This window comes from Phodopus roborovskii, unplaced genomic scaffold (assembly GCF_943737965.1).
Source record: "Phodopus roborovskii unplaced genomic scaffold, PHOROB, whole genome shotgun sequence".
In the NCBI taxonomy this organism is placed as follows: Eukaryota; Metazoa; Chordata; class Mammalia; order Rodentia; family Cricetidae; genus Phodopus; species Phodopus roborovskii.
The window spans coordinates 4,127,527-4,151,919 of record NW_026126432.1 but is presented as its reverse complement, the minus strand read 5'-3'; the positions used below and the strand labels follow the sequence as shown (position 1 = coordinate 4,151,919).

At 36.2% G+C, this 24,393-nt stretch overlaps 1 protein-coding gene across 4 annotated transcripts in view; it reads left to right on the top strand.

Annotated features, from left to right (window-relative positions):
• Hspa4l (heat shock protein family A (Hsp70) member 4 like) overlaps nucleotides 1–24,393 on the top strand; it is a 45,021-nt gene extending 20,628 nt beyond the window's left edge. For all 4 annotated transcript variants that reach the window (XM_051185688.1, XM_051185689.1, XM_051185690.1 and 1 more), the window contains 11 exons: nucleotides 82–233; nucleotides 792–898; nucleotides 3,554–3,687; nucleotides 5,857–6,056; nucleotides 9,351–9,449; nucleotides 12,344–12,481; nucleotides 16,290–16,415; nucleotides 16,668–16,775; nucleotides 17,374–17,493; nucleotides 19,884–20,045; nucleotides 22,553–24,393. In XM_051185688.1, the coding sequence (XP_051041645.1) occupies nucleotides 82–233; nucleotides 792–898; nucleotides 3,554–3,687; nucleotides 5,857–6,056; nucleotides 9,351–9,449; nucleotides 12,344–12,481; nucleotides 16,290–16,415; nucleotides 16,668–16,775; nucleotides 17,374–17,493; nucleotides 19,884–20,045; nucleotides 22,553–22,741 (1,535 nt within the window). In that variant the 3' untranslated portion in view covers nucleotides 22,742–24,393. The remainder of the gene's footprint in view (nucleotides 1–81; nucleotides 234–791; nucleotides 899–3,553; nucleotides 3,688–5,856; nucleotides 6,057–9,350; nucleotides 9,450–12,343; nucleotides 12,482–16,289; nucleotides 16,416–16,667; nucleotides 16,776–17,373; nucleotides 17,494–19,883; nucleotides 20,046–22,552) is intronic.

The window sequence follows — 24,393 nt, the reverse complement described above, 5'->3', positions numbered from 1 at the left end:
TACATATAAAATACATTCTAACAACTTGTGTGCACAAATTTTGAAGACTCACTCTTTTACTGAAACACATTTCACTTCCAGACTTACAACGTGAAGACATAAACAGCATAGAAATTGTAGGAGGGGCCACTCGGATTCCTGCAGTCAAGGAGCAGATCACTAGGTTCTTTCTGAAAGACATCAGTACCACCCTAAATGCTGATGAAGCTGTTGCCAGAGGATGTGCATTGCAGGTTAGAACTGCTTAATATGTAGTTTGCACAGTTTGTACAGTATCTGTGACAGGCCTTTTATCTGTTCCAATCGCCCCATTGATATGCTAAAAGTAAACTGAAGTTATTCTGGGTAAGTCCTGTCTGTCTGTCTGTCTGTCTCTCTATTTCTTCCTCCCCCACACATATACTCTCTCTCTCTCTCTCTCTCTCTCTCTCTCTCTCTCTCTCTCTGTGTGTGTGTGTGTGTGTGTGTGTGTGTGTACCTCTGCCTTTGAAGTTCTGGGATTAAAGGTATGTACAGTGGTACACTTTTACAGTGTAATAGGATAATGTGTCTATGTACTGAAAACTGAATTCTTGAGATTGTGTCCATTAATAATTCCTTTTGGAAATTTAAAGCTGTTCTTAGATTAGCTTTTGTAAAATCACATACAATATGTGGGCCTTTTTAAACTTTCTTTTGTCATTACAAAAATGTAACAAATTTTAAAATCTTAACAGTTTTTATTATAAAAAACATTACTAACCTAGAATTTGATTTGTACTTGCTCATTTAAGTGCATTTCTTACTTTCAGTGTGCGATTCTTTCACCAGCATTTAAAGTGCGTGAATTTTCCATAACAGACCTTGTTCCCTACTCAGTCACATTAAGGTGGAAGACTTCTTTTGAAGAAGGGACTGGGTAAGTTAATTTTTAAATCTTAGTTATATTTTATCATAAAGCTTCAGCCAATTAAATCTGCTTTTTCTAAATCAGAGGAATTTATGCTTCTTGAAATTTTGTTAAATGTGTAGGCCTCAGTGGTTAAGAGAACTGGCTGCTCTTCCAAAGCACCCACATGGCAGCTCACAACTGTCTATAACCCCTGTTCAGGGGATCCAACACCCTCACACAGACATATATGCAAGCAAAACACCAATGTACATAAAACACAAATAAAAATTTTAAAAATTGTTAAATGTGTTAAATAGTATTAGAGAAAGGAGATTATAAAAATATCTTACAAACCACAATGAGCATATTTGTTAATTTACAATAGCCATTTTTAGTAGCTAGTGTATCTGCCCACGTCTGTTCTTTGATTATTCATAAATAAAAGCATGCACCTACTCAGTATGTACAGGATCATCTTTGGAGCTCCATTATAATTTGCTTTTGAAAAAGATACAGGACTTTCCCATGTCAGCAAACAGTAACTATCACAATTGAATATGCTATAGTAAATAGCCAAAGCATTATGAAAATCACATTTTGCTATTATGGGTGGTGTTTAGAAATATTGCTGTACATACAATTATGTCCAGGTATGTTTGCTATGTCTATAAAATAGAGTAAGCACACATTTTGACTCATACTAACAAATTAGTGTTTGGTGCAATATCCTTATATTGCTATTAACACAAGATTGCATGTTTTATTTCATTTCCCCTATATTTTTAAATTTAACATAATTATTGTAAATTTTTTCCTTCCTGATAATTTGACTCAGTTGGTAGAATGCTTAACTAGCATATACAAAGGCCTGGGTTCCATCTTCAGCACCACATAAATGGACATAGTGGTAGAGACAGGAGGATCAAAGTTCCATGTGCTCAGCTACATAGAACATTGAGGGCCCACATGGGCTACAGAAGACCCTGTCTAAAAAGAGACAAAATGAAACAAAAGAATCTTTTTATTACTATGCAATAAGAATATTTTAATATTTTAGTATAAATATTTTATTACATATTTATTAAAATATAATGTAAATTATATTTTTGAGCTTCTGTTGACATTTACATTGTTTCTGTCAGTTGCCCAGCATGTAAGTAGCTTGCTTCCCTACCAAAATAAAAAATTGTGTTTTAACTTGCCTCTCTTTGGAAATGGCTTATACATTGAATAAAACTACACTGTGAACTTGCTTTTGTTCTGTGTTCTGTATGTCTTTGTACCCAACTAACTAAATTTTTTGTACAAATTTCAACCTGTGCTGTCTAGATTCATGTCCACTTGACACAAACTACAGTCATCTGAGAGGAGGGAACCTCAATTAGAAAATGCCTCCATAAGATCGGGCTGTGGGCCAGCCTGTAGAGCATTTTCTTAATTAGTGATTGATGGGGAAGGGCCCAACCCATTGTGGGTGGTACCACCCTGGACTGATGGTCCCAACTTCTGCAAGAAAGCAGATTCGGCAGGCTATGTGGAACAAGCCAGTAAGCAGCACTAGTCTGTGGCTTCTGCATCAGCTTTTGCCTCCAAATTCCTGAAGTACTTGAGTTTCTATCCTCACTTTTCTTTGATGATAAACTGATGTGGAAGTATAAACTGAAATAAACCCCTCCCCAACTTGCTTTTTATCATGTTGTTTCATTACAGCAGTAGAAACCCTAACAAAGACACAACCCTATATGAATGCCTTGCAGAGTATTTGAATGACTCATTTTAATCTTACTTTAAGTCAAGTACTGTTCTGTAGAGTTCAAATTCAGTTAAATATATAAGTAAGAAAAATCTCAAAATATATAGTCTTAAACTGTAACTCACATGTGATAGTGACCACAATAAGAATGGAGAAAGTATTAATAGGCTACTGAAAACTAGAAAGAAAAGTTTAATCTTTGTAATTTAAGTCTTTGAGTGACCAAACTGATATGATTGTTATATAATAAACAGTCATAATCAATGGTCATAAACATTCCTGTTACATTCTTTAAGGAATAGAGATTGCTACAAGTTTAAAACTTCCTTCTCTAAAGGGAAGAAAATACTATAAACAGGCATAAGATGAATAACTGCAATATGATTAAAACTTCAGAGACTTTCCCTTTTAGGAAGTATTTGCAATAATAACATAAATGTGTCACTTTCTATTTCTTTAGTAAAAAATGCACAGACAGAATATGTGCATTCAAATGACAAGACAAGTATGGCAAAAGGCAGTAGCATGTCTAGGTGACTGATACACAGATACTTAGTACTTTTTTTATATCTATATCCCTCTGTAAATTTAAGTTTATTTCCAAGTAAGAGCACTTAATGGGGCTATAATTCAAAGGGCTGGATATGGTCAAGCATTTGGGAGTTAATAGGCAGGGCTTTGGCTTTCCTACATATGACCTCACAATATGCATATTCTCTGACAACTTATCTCTTACTGTACAGTGAATTATGTTACATATTCTAAAAGCCTTAAACTGTAAACTTGTTGAAAATAGAAAAAAAATCCGTAGTTGTTTTTCCTTATGTTCATCTTTGCAATTGCTGCTCATGAATTAAGAGTGAAGTCTGCCATTGGGTTCCCAGGCAACCTATTGTTTTAAGTGAGTGTCTTTTCCACCTGCTCTTTAGGGAATGTGAAGTCTTCTCTAAGAACCATCCTGCCCCATTCTCAAAAGTCATAACTTTCCACAAGAAGGAACCATTTGAACTAGAAGCATTTTATACAAATTTGCATGAAGTGCCTTATCCTGATCCAAGAATTGGTAAGACAACAAAAATATTTAAGTTCTTAACCTTTAATAAACAACATATAGCCAGGTGGTGCTGGTGCATGCCTTTAACCCCAGCACTTGGGAGGCAGAGGCATGTGGATCTCTCTGAGTTCAAGACCAACCTCGTATACGGAAGTAGTTCTAGGTCAGCCAAGGCTACACAAGGAAATCTTGTCTCAAAAAAACAAAACAAAACAAAGCAAGTAAACGATGTATAGAATTAAGTAAGTGAAAATTAACATTTCATTTAAATTAGTCCTGAGTTTAAAGAAATTTGTACTGTTCTATAACTATGAACATTTTATGCTTAGTTTATTTCTAGAATAGCATGTTAGAATAGTCCTCATTTGTTCTGGCCCCTATATTTGTATTAGTGTATAGTCTTTGTACAAAATGATGGGTTTCATTATGACATTTTCCTTTCTGTGTGTATATGCGTAAAAGCAGTGTGCTTTGATCATATTTGCCCCATTATCCTCTCAGCCTCTCTTTCTACCACTCTTATTCCTCTTCTCAAGTACTCTTAACTTCCATTTTCATCGACTCTGTATCCTAAGTGGTCTAAAATTGTCCTGAGAAGTTTATGTCAAGGTTGTCTAATGGAAAAAAAGTTTTAGGCAAATCGTATTTGTGTCATTGTCATGACTATGTAACTCTGAAACTGTATTGTTGAGTGATATAAAAGAGCAAATGGGGGGAATTGTGATATGCATTTTACCTGTTTATGTTTAAATTATATAATACAAAACATGATTTTATAATATATAAAAATATTTTAAAAGTTTTTCTATATTAATAGACTAAAAGACAGGAAATAAACTTTGAAAGCAATTATGAAGGCAGTAGAAATTACTACAGGTTATACTAGTTTTTATTGCTGCTTCAGGTCCACCAGCTAGATGGCTTCAGAAACAGATGTTTATTGTCTCCATTGTGAGCTAGAGTTCTGAGCTGAGCTATAGAAAGTATGTTCCCAGCTGGTTGGAAGGTAGAGAGTTATCTCAATTGATTCTTCAGTCAGTTACAGATTAAATTCCTGGTCTACACTTCCCCTCTTCTCATTACTGTACTTGACTAGTCTTAATTAATAAAAAGAAAGTATGCTTCCTAGTAGGGCTGAAAAGGAAGGATCCACTCAAAGTGCCTCTCCTTGCTTTGTAGATGGCCATCTTATTAGTCACATGGCATTTTCATGTATGTATGTATGTACGTATGTATGTAGGACCTTTTCTAATTATCTCATTTTTAATAAGGAAACTATTCTTAAATAGCTCCTTAAAAAAAAAACAGAACCAAAAGCTGTCTACCAATACTATCACCTTGTGAGGTACTTCATGGGACATTGAGTGTTGGGATACAACCCAACCTGTAAAAACATAAGCCAAAATTGTTCACTATTGACCTGTTAGTCTTCTCATTAGTTAATAATACCAATTTTGATATAGGAGAATTTGTTTTTATGTTTGGAAATGCTGTATTCATGAACATTAACTATTATAAAAACCATAGCAAGACATATATACATATATGCATATGTATACTTTTCAAACTCAGAAATTAGATCTTATTGTTTTGGCTTTTAATTAATTATGTTACTTCGTCACTTATTGGCTTCTGAATCAAATCAAATTGTCCTTAGTTAAAAATACCAGCTTTTGATCTGGCAAGATAGTTCAGTGTGATAAAGGCACTTTCTTCCAAGCCTGATGAACCTGAGTTCAATCTCCCAGATGACTTCCATGGTAAAAGAAAAGAAGTAACTCCTGAGAGTTGTCCACTGACCTCCACACTCATTTGGTGACATGTATGTGTAACTATGCACATGATAAATACATAAATAATATCAAAATCACATTTTCCCCTAGAAAATCACTGGATGTGTGTTTTCACACCAGCTTTGTTAATGCTGTAAAGAGGATAATCTGAGCAAATCAGTAGTTTTATAGCAAACATCCAGGATGTAATCATATTTTACATGTGTCTTAAAGATGATGCTTATTAAAACCTTTAATGAGTTTGACCTGAGGTTCATACACTAATCAGAGCTTTTTTTCTTTAAGGGAACTTCACTATTCAGAATGTTTTCCCACAGTCTGATGGTGATAGTTCAATGAGTTTGACCTGAGGTTCATACACTAATCAGAGCTTTTTTTCTTTAAGGGAACTTCACTATTCAGAATGTTTTCCCACAGTCTGATGGTGATAGTTCTAAAGTGAAAGTTAAAGTTCGCATTAACATCCATGGAATCTTCAGTGTGGCCAGTGCATCTGTGATTGAGAAGCAAAATCTGGAAGGTGATCACAATGATGCCCCTATGGAAACAGAAGCTTCATCTAAGAATGAAAACAAAGATGATGTGGTAGGTTTTTCTGCAGGGCCTCATCTTCATAACCATACTAAGGAAGACTTAGATTAAGAATGGTCTATACCTTCTATCTTGTAATGCACTTCACAGGGGCAAGGCATCTTTTATAGTTTATATGGAACATGTGAGTTTTGAAATCTACTGATAATTTTTTAAAATATATACATGTATATATTTATTTAGAAACAATCTTATTTTACATATCAATCCCCCCATTCCCTCTCCCTCCCATGTCTCCCACCCATTGATCCCCCCAACTCACTCCCCAAGGATAGTGAGACCTTCCCTGGGGGGGATCATCAAAGTCTGTCACATCATTTGGGGGAGGCCCTCCTCCATGTATCTGGACTGAAATAGTATCCCTCCTTGGGGAATGGGCTCCCAAAGTCCATTTGTGCTCTAGGGATAAATACTGGTTTCACTGTTAGAGGTCCCATAGACTGCCCAGGCCTCCTAACTGGCACTCATATTCAGATGGCTTGGTTCGGTCCTTAAAACATGCATTTTCTTTATAGCTAGATAAAACTAGAAGTAACTTTTGAACTAAGCACATATATTTGTTCTTCTTTGTAGACAGGGTCTCACTATGTATGTAGACCAAGTGGCCTCAAACTTATAGATACCCACCTGTCTCTACCTTCTGGCATTCTTAAATAATTTTCTTAAAAATTTTTTTTGAGGGTTTAGTCATAAAACATCTGTGGCAGTTAAACAAAGGCATATGCTGTATGTCCAGTGACACTCAAATGTAAATGGTCTACTTTATGAAATATTTATGAGGCACCAGATTTACTGCTGATGCACTATAGAGGAAGGAATATTATGGAACTGTTGAGGCAAGTGCTCATGCCACCCAGACTGTCCTTAAATTCTCTATGTTGTTGAGGCTAAATGAACTCATGATCCCCCTTCCACTTCTGGAATGCTAAGATTACAGGTGTGCATCCTTGTCTCTGTGCCTAGGGCAGGGGGAACTTGTTTCATTGACTTGCAGAAAATATGTACCTTTTTACATGCAAAATATGTATGTTATTGTCAGTTGCATTTATCAGGTATTTTTTTCTACTCGCATTTGAAGTAATTCCCCAAGTCCTTCTCTTTATTTCATTTAAGAATGGGTTTTCAGAATGGGAGATCGCTCAGTTGGCAAATGCCTCTTACAACATGAGGACCTGAGTTCAAACCCAGAACCCACATTTTAAAAGCTGAGCTTGATGGTACTGGTTCAGCCTGGAGAAGAAAAACAGAATGAACCTCTGAGCCTTGCTTGCTTGTTAAGTAAACCCAGTGAGATATATATAAAGTGGTGCCTGAGGAATGACACCTCCAACTACATTTTTTTAAAAGAAAAATGGGGTGAAAGCTTGAGAGATGGCTCAGTGGAGTGGATGAGTACTGGAGCTTTTCCAGAAAACTTGGGTACAATTCCCAGCATCTGCAGGGCAGCTTACAACTCTGTAACTCTAGTTCCAGATGATCCCATGCCCTCCACTGGCCTCCTCAGGTACCAGACACAAGTGGTGCACAGACATACATGCAGGCAAAACATTCATACATACAAAATAATAAAAATATTTTAGAAGATTGGAGAGGGTCTTAAAGCAGGCATAGTAGTAGAGGGTATCTTTAGTATCAGCTACTCTGGAAGCTGAAGTGAAATGGTTACATAAGCCTGTGCTTGAGGGACATTAGGAAGACCCTATTTCAAAAGGAAGAGGGTTATCTTTTTAACAAGACAGTTTCCCTTCTTTGGAAGTTGCCTGTTTCGTTTAACAAGAACTGTATTTATCCTTTCTTGATTGATCAAAGATGTACTAGTAGCTTGAAAATACTTGAATTATGGCCCATGTAGCATTTTGTTGTATTGTTCCTTGGGAAATGTCCAATTACTCACACACATAAAGACAGTTTTTAATAATTTAATATCATGATAGTGAAAAGTTTTTTCTTTAAATATTAACTAAAATTCTGATACAGCATTATGATCATTTACTTGAAAGAAATTTTTATTTATTTTTTTATATTTTGTTTACTTACTTAGCTTTGCAGGACATAAAAACCCTAAACAATCACTCTACCACTCTCTACTCCTGAGTTAAATCTCCAGTAGCAGTTTTTCTTTTCTTTTTCAAATAAAAGAAAGTATTTATCTGGACTTACAGATTCAGAGGGTTAGAGTCCATGATAGCAGAGCAAAGGCATGGCAGCAGTGACAATTGAGATCGCATCTTGACCTGCAAGTAGGAGACAGAGAGCACCAACATTTTTTTTTTCTTTCTTACTATGTTGCATTTAATATTTGCATTATGTTCCTTTGTGACCACAACTCCAAATTGCATTTTTACCTCTTGTCATGATGTGGGAGGTTGTGGAGTTATAAGGGAAGGTCTGAAATCTAAAATATTACTGATCCTAAGAGCTGGGGTTATAGCTCAGATGTAGTTCTTGTCTAGCATGCGCAAATCCTGTGGTTAAAATTGCAGTAGCAAATAGTAATAATAATAATAAAGCCTGTTTTTTTCTCTTTGGCAAAACTGTTTATTTATTTGTTTGTTCATTCATTCAAGAGAACTTTCTGGCAAGTACATATTTGCTCAGTTCCAGACAGAGCAAAAAATACAATGATTCCTTTATTCTAAGCTTCTTCTTTCAAAAGGATGGTGGTGATTAGAAAGAATACAAGAATCTATCTGTTGTTTAAAATTGTTTGCCAAATGGACAGCCCACTTGGCTGTTTATATCTGAGTGCTTCAAAGACATCTAAATTTTGGTTAATTTTGGTATTTTCTATGCTTAAAAATATATAACAGAAGGAAGGCATGGAGTTCAAAGGATGGGGAGGTGGAGAGGATCTGGGAAGAGATGACAGGGGAAACTGCTTAGAATATATTGTATGAAAATTTATTTTTAATAAAAAAATTTAAAAATATGAAACTGAATTGTATGGTTGAGTCTCATCTTTTTCACTGCATCTAACTAAGGTCATCTCTGTAATATTTTAATGTCAAGTTGAATAGTCTCCTTTTTTAAAGCTTACTTTTATGACTCCTGATTAATGAGTTTGAGAACAGTTATCTATATTCTTTACAAATTTTTAGTCAGAAAGGTGAATGAGAAGATATTTTATACAATTTCAAACTGATCTGTTCATTTATGTTAATCTGTTTGTTGCTACTATCATTTGAAATGTGAGCTGCCTTAGTATGCACACATGACTCAAGATGTGAATAGGGCTATGCTTTTTACTAAAAACGGAAACTATGTACAATCTGTTACATATTTTGCCAGGACAAAATGCAAGTTGACCAAGAAGAAGGAGGTCATCAAAAATGTCATGCTGAACACACCCCAGAAGAGGAGATTGACCACACTGGGGCCAAGACAAAGGTTTGCTTTCCTTTTTTGTGGTTGTGTGTTTGGAACTTTGTCAGGTTTGGACTTGGTATCTGCTTGTTTGGGTGTGTCTGTGTGGTACAGGACTGTCTCACATGGTGTTCTCTTGATCTGAAGCCTCCCAAGTAGTTGGGTCACAGACCTGCACTCATACCTGGCTGAGATGAAATGAGGTGAGGTGAGATAAGATGCCTAGCTGATTTGTTTATTGCATGCTGATTGCTTTTTAATATGCTTAGTAATAATTTAAACTGTAGTGCTATGGAAAGCTATAAAAGCTTTCAACCAAAATACCTACATTTCAGAGTTTTACTTAAAAACTTTTAAAAGAACAAAACAAGCCAGGTGGTGGTGACACATGAGGCAGAGGCAGGTGGATTTCTGTTAGTTTGAGGCCAGCCCTGACTACAGAGCAAGTGCCAGAACAGCTAGGACTATTACACAGAGAAACTCTTTCTCAAAAAATAAAAAACAAATAAACAAAAAGAGAACAAAACATATTACAAGTAAAGTTATCTTTTGACAGGGAAAATGTTTTTGTTCATGGTGTTTTTGTTTTTGTTTTGTTTTGAGACAGGGTTTCTCTGTGTTGCTTGGGAGCCTGTCCTGGAACTAGCTCTGTAGATCAGGCCTGCCTCTGCCTCCCAAGTGCTGGAATTACAGGTGTGCACCAGGCTGGAAAATGTTTTAATAACATTTCTTTTCACTAAACATTACACAGTCTCAGAGAAATGGAGCAATTCCAAATGAATTTAAATGTATAATGCTCTGCATGGAATTTTGGTCACATCATATTTTTCTTTTAACAATCTGGCCCAGGTGATGGTGGTGCATGCTTTTAATCCTAGCACTCAGGAGGCAGAGGCAGGCAGATTTCAGTGAGTTCATGGCCAGCCTGGTCTACAAGGTGAGTTAGTTCCAGGACAGCCAGGACTGTCAACACAGAGAAACCTTATATCAAAAAACCAATAAAATAAAATAAATCTTTGGTAAGTAGAAGATAAGACAAGGACTCCATATTCCCTGGCTAGCCTGGAATTCATTGTGTAGACCAGGCAGGCTGGATTAAAATTCACAAAGATCTGCCTGCCTCTGCCTCTGCCTCTGCTTTCCAGAGTGTTAGAATTAATGGGGTGTACCACCATACTCTGCTAAAAATATTCTAATGAGAGTATCTGAGCCAGCTGTGGTAGTGGTAGCAAGGAGGTGATGGGCTGATAGGCTTACAACTTATCACCTTCTATGTCTTCTGTCCTGCAATCATCAGATCCCATTGACTTCTTAGGCCTCCCTACCTTCATTCAATTGTCTGAATAAGATAATAGGACGGGGGAGATAGTTCATTAAGAGTGTTTGCTTCTCTTCCAGAGGACCTGGATTTGCTTTCTAGCGGCCATGTCCAGAGGCTCATAATGCCTATAACTTAGCTCCTGGTGCCCAGTGCCCTCTTCCTGTCTCTGCAGGCATCTACACTCACATGCACAAACCCACACAGAGATACACATGCATATACATAATCAAAAACAATAAAAATACAATTTAAAAATAACAATTTGATAAGAGTGTTTAAAGCAAAATGCTAGAAGGTAAATAACTCATATTGGGGTTGTTGTATTAATATAATAATTTGCAAAAAAAAAAGGAAGTACTTGACACATTCTCATGGCCTGGGTAAGTGTAGCTTCAGCTCCATGCTACTGCTGCCCTGTACACAAGTCCATCTGTACAGCATAGCTGTATGCTTATTTTCCTTATAGGTTTTAAATTCTAGATTGTAAAATTATTTAAAACATGTGTTTTACTTTCTCATTTTACTCAGAATTGTGTGTTGTTGTTTAAGAGTTTGAGGTATATCTGGTACATCACACAGTTCTCCCACTTGTGTATAGATCAGTAGTTTTTGAATACTCACACCAGCATCATCACAATTTTAGAGAAATTTTTGTGCTAAAACAGTCATGAACTCATGAGCTACAACTTTCCTTTCTCTAAATCTCCCCCTTCCAGCCACAGGCAACTGTTAGCCTACTTCATATCTACAGCTTTGCCTATTTTGGAAATTTCAGATAAATGCCCTTATAGCTATCTTTTTTACATTAATCATGGTTTCAAGGTTCATCTTAGAAATAAGATGTGATAGTATTTCATTTCTAGTTATAGTCTAATACTGCTTTGTATCAATGCATCCCGCATTCTTATTTACCCATTTATTTGTGATGGACTTTTACAGTGTAGTTTTACTATTGAGAATGTTACTTTTGACAAATTTTCTGTATATTTTCATTTTCTTTGACACTTACTTAGTAATGGAATTGCTAATTATAATAGTATTTAAGTGTTTAACATTTTAAAGAACCTCTCAGCTAACTTTGGTGTGTGTGTGTGTGTGTGTGTGTGTGTGTGTGTGTGTGTGTGTGTGTGTATGCATGTATGTATGTATGTATGTATGTATGTACACATGACACAAACTGTTGACGGTCAAAGGCCAGCTTATATGTGGGTACCGGGGATTGTATTCAGGTTGTCAGGCTTAGCAATGAGTACCCTGTGAACCATCTCAATGGCTCATAGGCTCATAGGATTATATGTGAAGTGGTAGCTCATTACAGCTTTGTATTTCCAACTTTATACTCCAAATGTAGAAAGAATTTAGCATTCAGCAGAATACAAAAGGCTAATAACTAATACCAGTATTAGTTTTTTATGTGGAAGCAGCATGGTGGGAGGTGATACTAGAAATTGAGCCAAGAATCACTCCCAGCCCAGTTTCATTTTAAAATAAAGTTATAGGAGATGGTAATAGATTTGTTTGACTTTGCTTTTTTGTTTCGCCTCTAAAATTTGTTTGTTTTAAAAAATTGCACTTTTGATTTGATTTTCTTTTCTAGTCACCTCCTTCAGACAAGCAAGACCGCATAAATCAGACTATTAAAAAAGGGAAAGTCAAGAGTATTGATCTACCCATCCAGAGTAGTCTGTACAGACAACTGACCCAAGATCTTCTCAATAGCTACATTGAAAATGAGGTATGTAATTTGGAGTTAATGTTGAATAATTGCTAATGTACTCGGATAGTGTATTGAAGTCAGAGGATGAAATATAGGCATCAAACTACCAAGTTGTATTAGTATCATATACTACTTTTATCTTAGCTATATAAAAAATAATGTCCACTATAGAGAAAAACCTCTTTGCCATCACCAACCCTTTTATAAAATAGGGCTCATATGGTCTAGGCTAGCCTCAAATTCATTGTGTAATTAAGAATAAATTTGAACTTCTGTCTCTACCTCCTGAGTGCTATTATTATAAACATGTGCCACCACTATGGCTCCCTCTTATATGGCCTAAACAGTAATAAAATAGGAACAGCCCCCCCTTTTGTTTTGGTTTGATTTGTGGAATTCTTTGTGTTGTTTTGTGGAGGTGCCAAGGGAGAGTCTTGTTCTATAGCCCATGCTAGCCTGAATCTTTAGATCCTATGCCTTCTGAGTTTTGAGATCACAGGAATGTAACATCTCTGGCCTAGAAAGCCCCCTTTTAAATGTGTTGATTGATGATATTTGAAACTCTGTTGTCATTATTAACATTTTCTCACATGCTCTTGTCTATTTTTTATATGTATTTATTGTTTTTTCTCATTTTACATATCGATCCCAGTTCCTTCTCCCTCCCTCCCATTTCCCCCAACCCCCTCTCATCCCACCCCACTTCCCCCACTCCATAGGGAGGGTGATACCTCCCAGGAGGGATCATCATAATCTGTCAAGTCATTTGGAGTAGGGACTAAGCCCTCCCTCCTGCCTCTATGCTAAGGGAGTATTCCTCCATGGGAAATGTGCTCCCAAAGTCCTTTCATGCACCAGGGATACATCTGGGTTCCACTGTCAGAGGTCCCTTAGACTGCCCAGGCCTTCTAATGGAGACCCACGTTCAGGGAGTCTAAGTCGGTCCAATGCTGGTTTCACAGCTATCAGTCTTGGGGGGGGGGGGTCCATGAGCTTCCCCTTGTTCAGGTCAGCTGCCTCTGTGGGTTTCTATAGACCAGGCTCTTGTCTATTTTTATGTTTAGTTCCAGTTTCTTGAGAAGTGAGTACTTTCTTTAGCAGTAGCTGTATGAAATGATTATATTTATCCTCTAATTTTATATTGAAATGGTGGTGTCTAATTTCTTTAAGCATTAGGTAATTGAAGCATGTTGCATTCAACTGTCTGTTGTCCATCATTACATGAAGAAATTTTGATTTTATGGGGATTGCTTTTTAACATACCAATGCATAATATACCTATTTATTAACAAAGCTCTATACATGCCTAATAATTCCTAACGATCTCATATAATACTCAGAATGTATGTGTTTAGAGCCTAATTTTTCCAAATGAATAAGCTGTAGGAAACCATAGTAGGCTTATGTGCATTTTTAAAATGTCTCTTTTTAAATCTATTGTATTACATCTTGTCAAGGAAGACTTGTGTTTAGAAAACAAGATGCTTTTAAGTGAAAATTTTGTTCAAGAATTATAATTGCATTCTTTCCTTGCTTTTGATAATAAATAATAGTTCTTGCTAATATCTCACAAGTTCTCAAAACAAACATACCAAGTATCTCCTGTTAAGAATTATAGTTCATAGATGAGAAAACTGAGGCCTGTATACAATATGCTACTCCAAGTCAGACAACAACCTTCATATTTGGATTCAAGTGAGTTTCCAAAGCGCACCATCAGTCACAACCACTGTTAATATATCTCTGACCAAGGGTAGTTAATCTCATGTGGAAGATACTGCATGTGAGTTACAATAGGTCTAAATCACAGCCATGTGGAATTAGGGTAACAAAACCAAGAGTAGATGACTTTTGTTAACTCCCACTAGTAAATCAGGATGCTGGAATTTGAACTTGTATAGATGTGTTCAAGAGCTGTCACTGAGGTCACATGGCATATAATTCATTCACTCAAAGCATATAAGTCAGTGATTTGGGAATATATTACTACTTTTTAAAATACATGTAGTTTAGGGCTGGAGAGATGGTTCAGATGTTAAGATTACTGCTTTCTCTTCCAGAGATCCTAAGATCAGTTCCTAGCAACCACATGGTGGCTCACAACCATCTATAATGAAATCTGGTGCCTCTTCTGACATGAAAACATACCAGCAGGGAGAATACTGTGTACATAATATTTTTTTAAATACATGTACTTTAAAATTTGACATTTTTTTTATTATTTTACATGTCGATCCCAGTTCCCTCTCCCTCCCTTTTACCCTCTCTGCCCCCTCACATGCACCCTGACCACTGTCCCCTCCCATCCCCCCACCCCAATTCCATATGTAGGGCAATGCCATCCAGGTGGGGTCATGTAGATCTGTCAGGTCATTTGAAGTAGGGACTAGGACTTCTCTCCTGCAGTATCCCTCCATGGGGGATGTGTTCGCAAGGTCCTTTGGTGCACCAGGAATACATCCTGGTTCCACTGCCTGAGGTCCCTTAGACTGCTCAGTCCTTCTGGCTGAGACCCAGCCAGGGGGGCCTGAGTCAGTCCCATGCTGGATTCCCAGCTATCAGTCTGGGGGCCCGTTAGCTCCTCCTTGTTCAGGTCAGCTGTCTCTATGTTTTTCTGCAACCTGGCCTTGTCCTCTCCGTCTGCATCTGGATTCTAGTTCGACTCAATGTTTAGGTATGGGTGTTTGCTTCTGTTTCCAACAGTAATTAGATGAGGGCTCCATGGATAAGTTAGTTGTTGATCTCACTATCCGGGAAGGGCATTTATGGTAGCCTTTCCACGGTTGCTCAAATTGTTAGTTGGCGGCAGTCTTGTAGGTCTCTAGACCCTTTCTTTTGGTTCAGTTTTCTCTTTAAACCAATATTGGCTCCCTCTTTTATGTTCTCTCTCTCTCTCTCTCTCTCTCTCTCTCTCTCTCTCTCACTCTTTCTCTTCTGTCTTCTATTTTAAAACCATTTTCAAGTATACAGTGTTAGTACTTTTCACATTTTGGTATTATACAACCATCATTACTATTTCCAAAGCTTTCAGTTGTCCCAAGAAATGCTGTAGCATGGATTTCAAATTCTTCTTTCCTTCTTTCTCTCAGTTCTCATTTAACACTCTTCTGCTTTCTGTCTCCTAAGAATTTGCCATGTGTAGACAGCTGGCATAAATTTAATCAGACAATACTTGTCCTTCTCTGCCTGGATTGTTTTACTAGGCATGATCTCCAGGTTCACTCATACATAGAACTTCCTTTCTAGACCTCATAGTTCTGTTGTATATGTACACATGTAATATCCATTCATCAGTTACTGAATGCTTCAGCTTATACTTCTGATGATAAATAATGTCTCACTAAATACTAGCATACAAATATCTGTGGAATGTCTAATTCCATTCATTTGGATCTATAGTTAGGAACAGAACTGCTAGGTTTGAGGGAACTCATAATTCTGTCTTTCTTCCTTCCTTTCTTCCTTTCTTCCTTCCTTCCTTATTTGATACAGGGTCTCACTATGTTGCTTTAGCTACTCTCAAACTCAATGATCTGTCTGCCTTTGCCTCCCAAGTACTGGGATTAAAAGCATATTCCATTGTACCTGGCTTGTTTTTATTTAATTTTGAGGAACCTCCATATTGTTCCTGTGGTCCACAGCTGTAAAATGTTTTATTTTCACCAATTTACCAGGAGTTCAGTTGCTTAAAATTCTTATCTATTGTTATTATTGTTGGGCTTTTGTTTTTTCATATGTTCCTCTTACAAGGTATGAAGTGGTATCATGGTTTTAACTAGCAGTTCTCTGTGCATATTTTTATGACAATCTGAAACCTTTTAAATAGGGGAAGATGATAATGCAGGATAAGTTAGAGAAAGAAAGAAATGATGCTAAAAATGCTGTTGAAGAATACGTCTATGATTTCAGAGACAAACTGGGCACTGTCTACGAAAAGTTCATCACTCCAGAAGTAAGTCTGAAGTTTTAAGAACTACTTGAATGTTTATTTGAAAATTCTAGTAAGAATTATGTACATCAAATTCGTTATTGTCAATTTTTCTTGGTGGTTCTTAGTTTTTTGTTTTGTTTCAAGTTGAAGAGGGATAGTGAAAAATGTATTATGGGTAAAGTTAGAAGAGTCTGGTATTACACTTAATAGCATCTTTTAATGACTTTTATTTCTAAGGCATTTGTAATTAGTGTCTCTTAAATGTCTAACTAGGACTTGAATAAACTGTCTGCAATATTGGAAGACACAGAAAATTGGCTTTATGAAGAAGGAGAGGATCAACCTAAACAAGTTTATGTGGATAAGCTTCAGGAGCTAAAGGTTAGTAAATTGTTTTCATAGTAGGTGAATATTAATGTTGGAAACATTTTAGTTTTGTAAGAATTGTAATGCAAAAGCATTGGTATTTAGTTTGTTTCACTTTGCTGGGCATGGTGGTGCAACCTTTAATCTCAGCATTTGGGAGGCAGAAGCTGGTGGATCTCTGTGCATTAGAGGCCAGTCTGGTTTACGTCATAACTTCCATACCAGCCACAGCTACAGAGAGAGAGACCCTGTCTCAAAAATAAAATTTGAAATAAAGATTTAAATATGTGAATTCTGTATGCAGCAAACTAGTGTTTATTTTCTTTTTCGAATGGTTCTATGAAGTTTTATCACTTTGATTTGAAATGATTGACAGTTTGGATTAGCTTTTGGGGTTTGAAAAGAGTCAAGAGGTAATAATGAGTGAAAATTTATAGATAAAATAAGGATTAAAGTAGGGTAAGGGCCACTGGAATACATTTATTTGTAGGAAAATAGAAAAGACATGTTTTTGTCTAGCTATCTTCTTTGCCTATTTATCATCCTGTAAGGGAAAAATAAATGTATTCTGTTAAAACTATTCATTCTTTTTAAATGTTTCTTATGTTAATAGAAATATGGCCAGCCCATTCAGATGAAGTATGTGGAGCACGAGGAGAGACCCAAAGCTTTAAACGACTTGGGCAAAAAGATTCAGCTTGTCCTGAAAGTGATAGAAGCACACAGAAATAAGGTACTGGGATTATGACAGCAGCTGCAGAGGAGGAGGCATGGTGACTGGAGAAGTCCTCAGCTCCAAAGCTGCAACTTCTCAAGAGACTGAGCATACCAAACAGAGTTTTTTAGTAAAGAATTACCAGTAGAGGACTCCAGGCCATTTAAAATGTGTGACTTTCAGGACTGGAGAGATGGCTCAGCTGTTAAAGGCTAGGCTCACCACCAAAAATATAAAATATGAGACTTTCATCTCTTAGATTTCCCTGAAGGGTCATGCTTTAATCCAGTAACAAAATCCATTGTTTTCATTTTTGTTTCTTAAATGGAAAAAGGTATTCTGTAACTCTAAACTGCACTCTGTATTTTTCCTTGCCTAATTTGTTGTTAATTGTCCATCTATCATTAATCCATAATCTCCTTTTGTTCTTTGTACATGCCCAAACCTTTCAAATCTCCACTGTTCTGAAGTTTCAAGTAGGGTAATATAATCATGTTTCCATTTAGATTGAACAGTAAGCAAACAATCAGGCCTACCAGGCTGTTTAGGAAATTATTGGTTTATACCTTACAGTCTTCCCTGTGTCTGTTCACCGCTGCAGCGCTGTTTCAGAAAACCCAAAAGAAGCAGGCCATCTTGTTGACGTTGTCCCCAGGGATCAGGCTTACTGGTCACTATTTACATACTCAGTTACCACCCAGATTTGATCATTGATATTAACACTGCATCCATATGCAGTAGAGAGCAACAACCAGAATCATTCAGGCATGGTATCATCCCAAAAGCTTAGATTCACCAAGCACTTAGTAAATCTTAAGCACTGTACGTGGTTATCTCACACAGTCTCACCAATTTATTACCTATGAATGATTAATACTGTTGTCTCAATTTGAAAATGAGAAGACCTGGATATTTAAGTGGTTTGTTGGATTACACAGATAATAAACTACAGAAGTCAAGAGTCAAACTGAAGTAGCTGCTATTAGTGTATATACAACCTCTCAGTATCTTCAGTTTTCCAGTATACAACTTAATTCTTTATTTTAGAAGATTTGTGTGTTGTAAAAGAAAATTTGTAATAGGGCTAGCCAATTCTGCCTGAGTACTCACAAACAGAATGTATGGCTAATGGAAATGTAAAGAATGAGGCAGACAAAATATCAAGCATATTTCAAATCTGGTATAGTTATTGGCATGATGAATACTCCTCTGACTTTAGTGGTCTTTAGTGGGTTTAAGATAATATTCAAAGGAAACTAAGACTACTTTTGATTAGGTATGTGAGTTTTAGTTATATGCTAGGATGGTTTGTGGGTCCTGAACTTTAGCAGACAGAAATACTAGGCCTTTTTATCTTACAGCCTCAAGTTGGTCAGAGTTGAGCATTCTGGGAAAGACTACAGGCTGCAGATAATATGTTAAAAGGCATGTATGTTGAGTAATGAAAATAACTAGCAAAGACAACTTAACCCATGAAGTAGTAAGAAAGTGAATAAAATATAGCAGTCAAGAAGCCAAGTTCAATGTGATGTTGTGTAATTTGTAATCTTACAAAGAAAACTGGAAAAGCTTAACAGTTATAAAACGGTATCCCCCATGTTCCCCCTTAACTTTGGCAGAGGATCAGGACAAGCCCTGGTTAGGCTAGGTTATAATCTGTCTCAAAAAAAACTTAAAGGAAAACACAGTAAATTAATTTTTTTAAACATTAATTAGCACATGCAATACTAGGTTTCATTATGGCATTTTCAAAGGAAATTTGTTTAGGTTGATCCTCTTTACAAATACTTCTATGTCCTCCTACATCCATGTACCCTTCCCCTGCTTTCATGTTATGTGTGTCCTGTTGTCCTTTTGTTCCATGTTCACCCTGTAATTTCTATGCAATCCATAATCTTTATCTGGAAATCCTCTAGTTTTGATATGTTGCTGAATTCTGCTCTCCTGGCTACTGGTATAAACTGTGACTTCTTGGGTGGTTTCCCAGATATAGGAGCTTTAACTGTGATTTTTTTTTTTTTTTGGACAGAATTTCATTATCAATTTTTTTTCAAGCATGAACAACCTAGTTCTGTGGTATGTTTAGAATTTTCTTTCTTCCTCACTATATATCTGTGCACTTACTTTCTCCTTCATCTGCATAAATTCTCCTCTGTTCTAGCTTCTCTTGCCCAATGCAGAGCCTCTACTGATGGTTCTTCTCCAGAGCTGACCTCATCTAGGAGTCCTTTGCAAGTCTGCACTGACTTTATTTTTTCCTAGTCAATTCAGTTTATATCACCTTGTATCTTTACATTAATATACATGATGTGCCTAATAAGAACTTGAATGTTTTAAGAAGAAATTATCAATAAGCCATTACCTACAAAACTACTTTTTCTTTTACAATTTTGTTACTTTTTTAATAGGATGAAAGGTATGATCATCTGGATCCTGCTGAAATGGACAAAGTTGAAAAGTACATCAGTGACTCCATGAATTGGCTGAACAGTAAGATGAATGCACAGAACAAATTAAGTCTTACTCAAGATCCTGTGGTAAAAGTTTCAGAAATAGTTGCAAAGTCAAAGGTAAAAAACTAAAATTCCCTTTAGAAAATTTTTATGATGTGTGTGGAAGGGTACAATGAGTGTGTGGGCACACATGCTGTGGCTCACAGGAGATCAGAGAAATTTGTTCTGGTTGATTCTCTACTTCCACTTTTATAGAACTCAGATACCCAAGCTTGCCCAACTGGCACTCTTAACCTGCTGAACCATCTCACTGGCTAAAATTTCCTTTTTCATAGGTTTAAGCACTAACATAATTTTAGGGACTAAAAAATAAGTGGGTGTCACACTGAGAAGTAGTCAACTTGCAAAAGAACACAAAAGAGAAGTTTAAGGCCAGGCTTTGCTTTACTTTAACAATTTAGGTATGAGGGAGTCTCTACTTCTTTTTCAAACTTGCTAGACATTGCTGGCTTTTAAGTTCCAAAAGTAATATGCAATGAAATACAGCAATGTGACCAACATAAATACCCAGATTCCTTGAGAATATCTTTATTGCAATAGGTCTATCTTTGGAATATGAAATCTTCCACTATGAAAGCCTGTTTTTAATTTTATGTAATCTCAGATAAACTTTGAAATTTAATGAACACTGATGATAAAAATATCAAAAGCTATAAAAAGATCATGAAAAACATGGCACCAGAACTATGCAAATATAAAAATAAATGAAGACACTGGGTTAGGAACTGATAAAGAAGAGATGCATGCTCAGTCACTAAGAATGCAGGTATTTTTGTCTGCATCGTTTGCTGTGTTTGTATTTATAATCTCTGCTATCGTTGGAAACATAGAACAGTGGGTACTTTCCCCTGAGCAATTTAAGTTTGTATAATTTTCCTGGGACTTCATGTCAGAATATTATATATACGTATATATATATATATATATATATATATATATGTATATATATACACACACACACACATATATATATAGTAGACATTTGAAGTAAATGTGTAGCTGTTAGCCAAAAATCATAATTCTAGAAATTATTACAAAAATTCTAGAAATTACTACTATATATGTCATTTAGCTATCAAGTATGATGCTTTAGTTATAAAGATTTTCAACATATTGAGTAAAAATGATTATAAAAATCCTAATAAAATCACATTTGTAGGCATAAAACACAGCTCTCACTTCAAAAGAAATAAGGACATAATTTATTGTGAGTGATCATGGACCATGAACACAGACACAGGTTGCTCTGAATAAAGAAGTGGTCTCATAAACTTAGTTCCTGAACAAAAGTAAATCATAAATCAAGGCATTTATCAAATACATTTGTGGGGGCCAAAGGTAGAGAAGTTACAGCAGCAGGAAAATCCCATTCCAGGCTTCAGGCACTATCTGATGACACTATTGGCTTTGGGTATGGTGGAAGCTACTGCTCTGATAAGTTAGTCCATCCAAAATGTTTACCTGAGAGCTGAAAGGATTTGAGGGCAGACATTAAAGGTATGCCATAGTTTTAGCTCTAGGTCAGCACTTGACCTCTCCACAATCACAGCATTCTTATTACTCAGCCAGTCTGCAGAATCTCAATGTAGATAGAGCATTTTTCTAGGAACTTCAATTTACACAGTGTAAGTGTGTGTTCATACAGTGTATACACAAAAGTCTTAACATCTAGAAGGATGTTTACTGAAGCAGGGGAAATAATCTCCTCCAGGGAAACACATACCAGTTGATTATCCAATACCAACAGTTCAGTCTTAGAATTTTATATATATAAGTAACATTATACAGACTGAAGATCTTATATTTAGGAATATATATGTATGTACATATACATATATGCATACAATATCAAGTAATGAAAAAAGAGGCCATGGATTTGAAAGAGAGCAAGAAGGTTTTATAGGAGAACATGAAGGAAGAAGAGGGAAGGGAGAAATGTAATTATAGTATAATCTCAGAAATAAAATGTAAAACAATTTTAAAACAAATTACATAAAACTTAAAATTAAATTGAATTTACTTTTATTTTGTTTTTGCTTATTTGTCCTTCAGCTATTTTAAAAAATATTCTATGTACACTTACCCTGATCTGTTTATTAAAATTGTTTTCATATAAGTGTTAAAAACTTCACTATTTTGAAATGTGTTCACATAATTCTGAAAACATCTGACATATAAAGAGTTAAAAATTACATACAGTAGCAGCCAGGTGGTGGTAGTGCTGAGGCTTAGGCAGGTGGATTCCTGAGTTCAAAGCCATCCTGTCTACAGAGGACACAGAGAAACACTGTTAAATATAGGTCAAGCAGTGGTGGTGCATGCCATTAATTACAGCACTTGGGAAGCAGAGGTGGGTGAATCTCTATGAGTTTGAGGCCAGCCTGGTCTACAGAGTGAGTTCCAGCATACATGGGGCAACACAAGGAAATCTTGTCTCAAAAAATAACAACAACATGTTGAACTATTTAAACGTATGATGATGCAAGTTTTAAGAGGTTAGAGAATACTGTCAAACATCTTAAGCATTTTGTGTAATATTTGGCATGTCTTGTTTCTGTCTTCAGGAACTGGATAATTTCTGTAACCCCATCGTTTATAAGCTGAAACCAAAAGTAGAAGTTCCTGAAGACAAAGCAAAAGCTAACAATGAACACAATGGACCAATGGATGGACAGAGTGGTACAGAGACCAACCCAGATCCAGCAAAAGGCAGCTCACAGCATACTGAGTCTGGAGAGATGGACGTGGACTAAGTTTCATGTAATTCCAACAGTGGGATAACTACAGGGTCCATTCATCCTTTACACCCAGTACACACAACATATGTTCAGTTGTTCTTAACTACTTTTGTCTTTTGTTTTTTGGAGTAGTTTTGAAAAGTGTCTATATTGAGTGCACTGTTGATGCCCATTGCTGCCGTGAAGCTGTAGCTGAATATAGATGTACAAATCAGTTTGAGCTCTCCTCACATACTTTGTGTCAGTATGCAGGACTGCTATGTACTCGGCATCCATCTACCTTAGTCACAGCTTGTACTTGCATAGCCCTCAGCTCCTCTATGCAGGGAAGGATACTGCATTGCTCTTTTGTTGCAGAGGCAGAGGGTTGAATGCATTGTTATTGTGAAAACAAATTGAATTTCATGTGGTTTAGAGCCACCAGCACTGACCTTTTCCTAGTTTCCGTATTGTTATCATTTAAATATTAAAACAAATGAGAGGTTCTGACATACTAGTCCATCTCACTGATGCGCCTCAAAAACTCCAGTCTTATCATCACATAAATGAACATAATGAGTCAGAGACAGTGCATAGTTTGACATTCAGATGACAAGCATTTGCTGCTTTTGTTAGTAGAATGGATGGAAGTTTACTCAGAGTAACTTTTCACTTGAAACTGATTTACTTGTCCTAAAGACCAGCTGCTGCTACACTAACACTAAGCCTATACCTTCATGTTATGGGGAAACACTGTTGACCTATTCAGATGTGCATCTGGGTTGCTGATGGGCTTAGTTCAGTTTTTATAGTTGTATTAGTTTTAATTTTGTTAATAATACCTTAATCTAGGGTAGGGAGAAATTGCACACTGCACTGCATTATATATACCTATCACTGATTTAAAGTTCCAATGTAGATAGACATAAATAAGCAGTAATTCCTGAAAAGGAGTATCTGTACCATAAATCTTAGAAAATAATGCTTGTAATAAACTTAACTGTGTTACATCAGTAGGTAAAATACATAATGTTACATAGTGTAATATGATATGATGTGATTAAATTATAGTTCCTGCTGTTAAATTGCCTTTTGAAAACTTGGCTCCAGGTTTGGTGCTTCTTAAATGGGAAAAGGCACAGTGTACTTCAACTATATTAAGGATCTGGTCTGTGGTTTATCACCAGACTTGTTCATACCATTCAGTTCTATCCTGAGGCTTGGAACTGTTTATTTAACCATTGGGGGCGGGAGGTGCTGGAATGATGTTTCAATCTTTAAGGGAAAAAAGCAAGACAAATGCATAGGCCCTTGTGTTCCTAATGCCAGTTTACTGAAGATCAGCTTCAGTTACAATTTTCAAAGGCTCTTTCCCCAAAGCTAAATCTTTATATTAAACACAATACTGACTTTTCTTAAGTAGTTAAAGACTGAGAGTATACTATCTTCAGGGATAGTCTTTTCTCAAATGAGTTCTCTAATAGAGATTTTGTTCCTACAATGTAGTCTGCACTAAGAGTGTAGGAGGGTAGGTGGTCATTTTGTAGGAATTTTTATTAAGCTTTTGGGGGGAGGAGATAGCATCCCTTTTTATTAAGAAAATCATATAGTCACAACGTATTTTAAATGTCTATATATTTTATTAAAGTGAAATAATTAGATCTAATAAATGAAGAAATACATTTTAA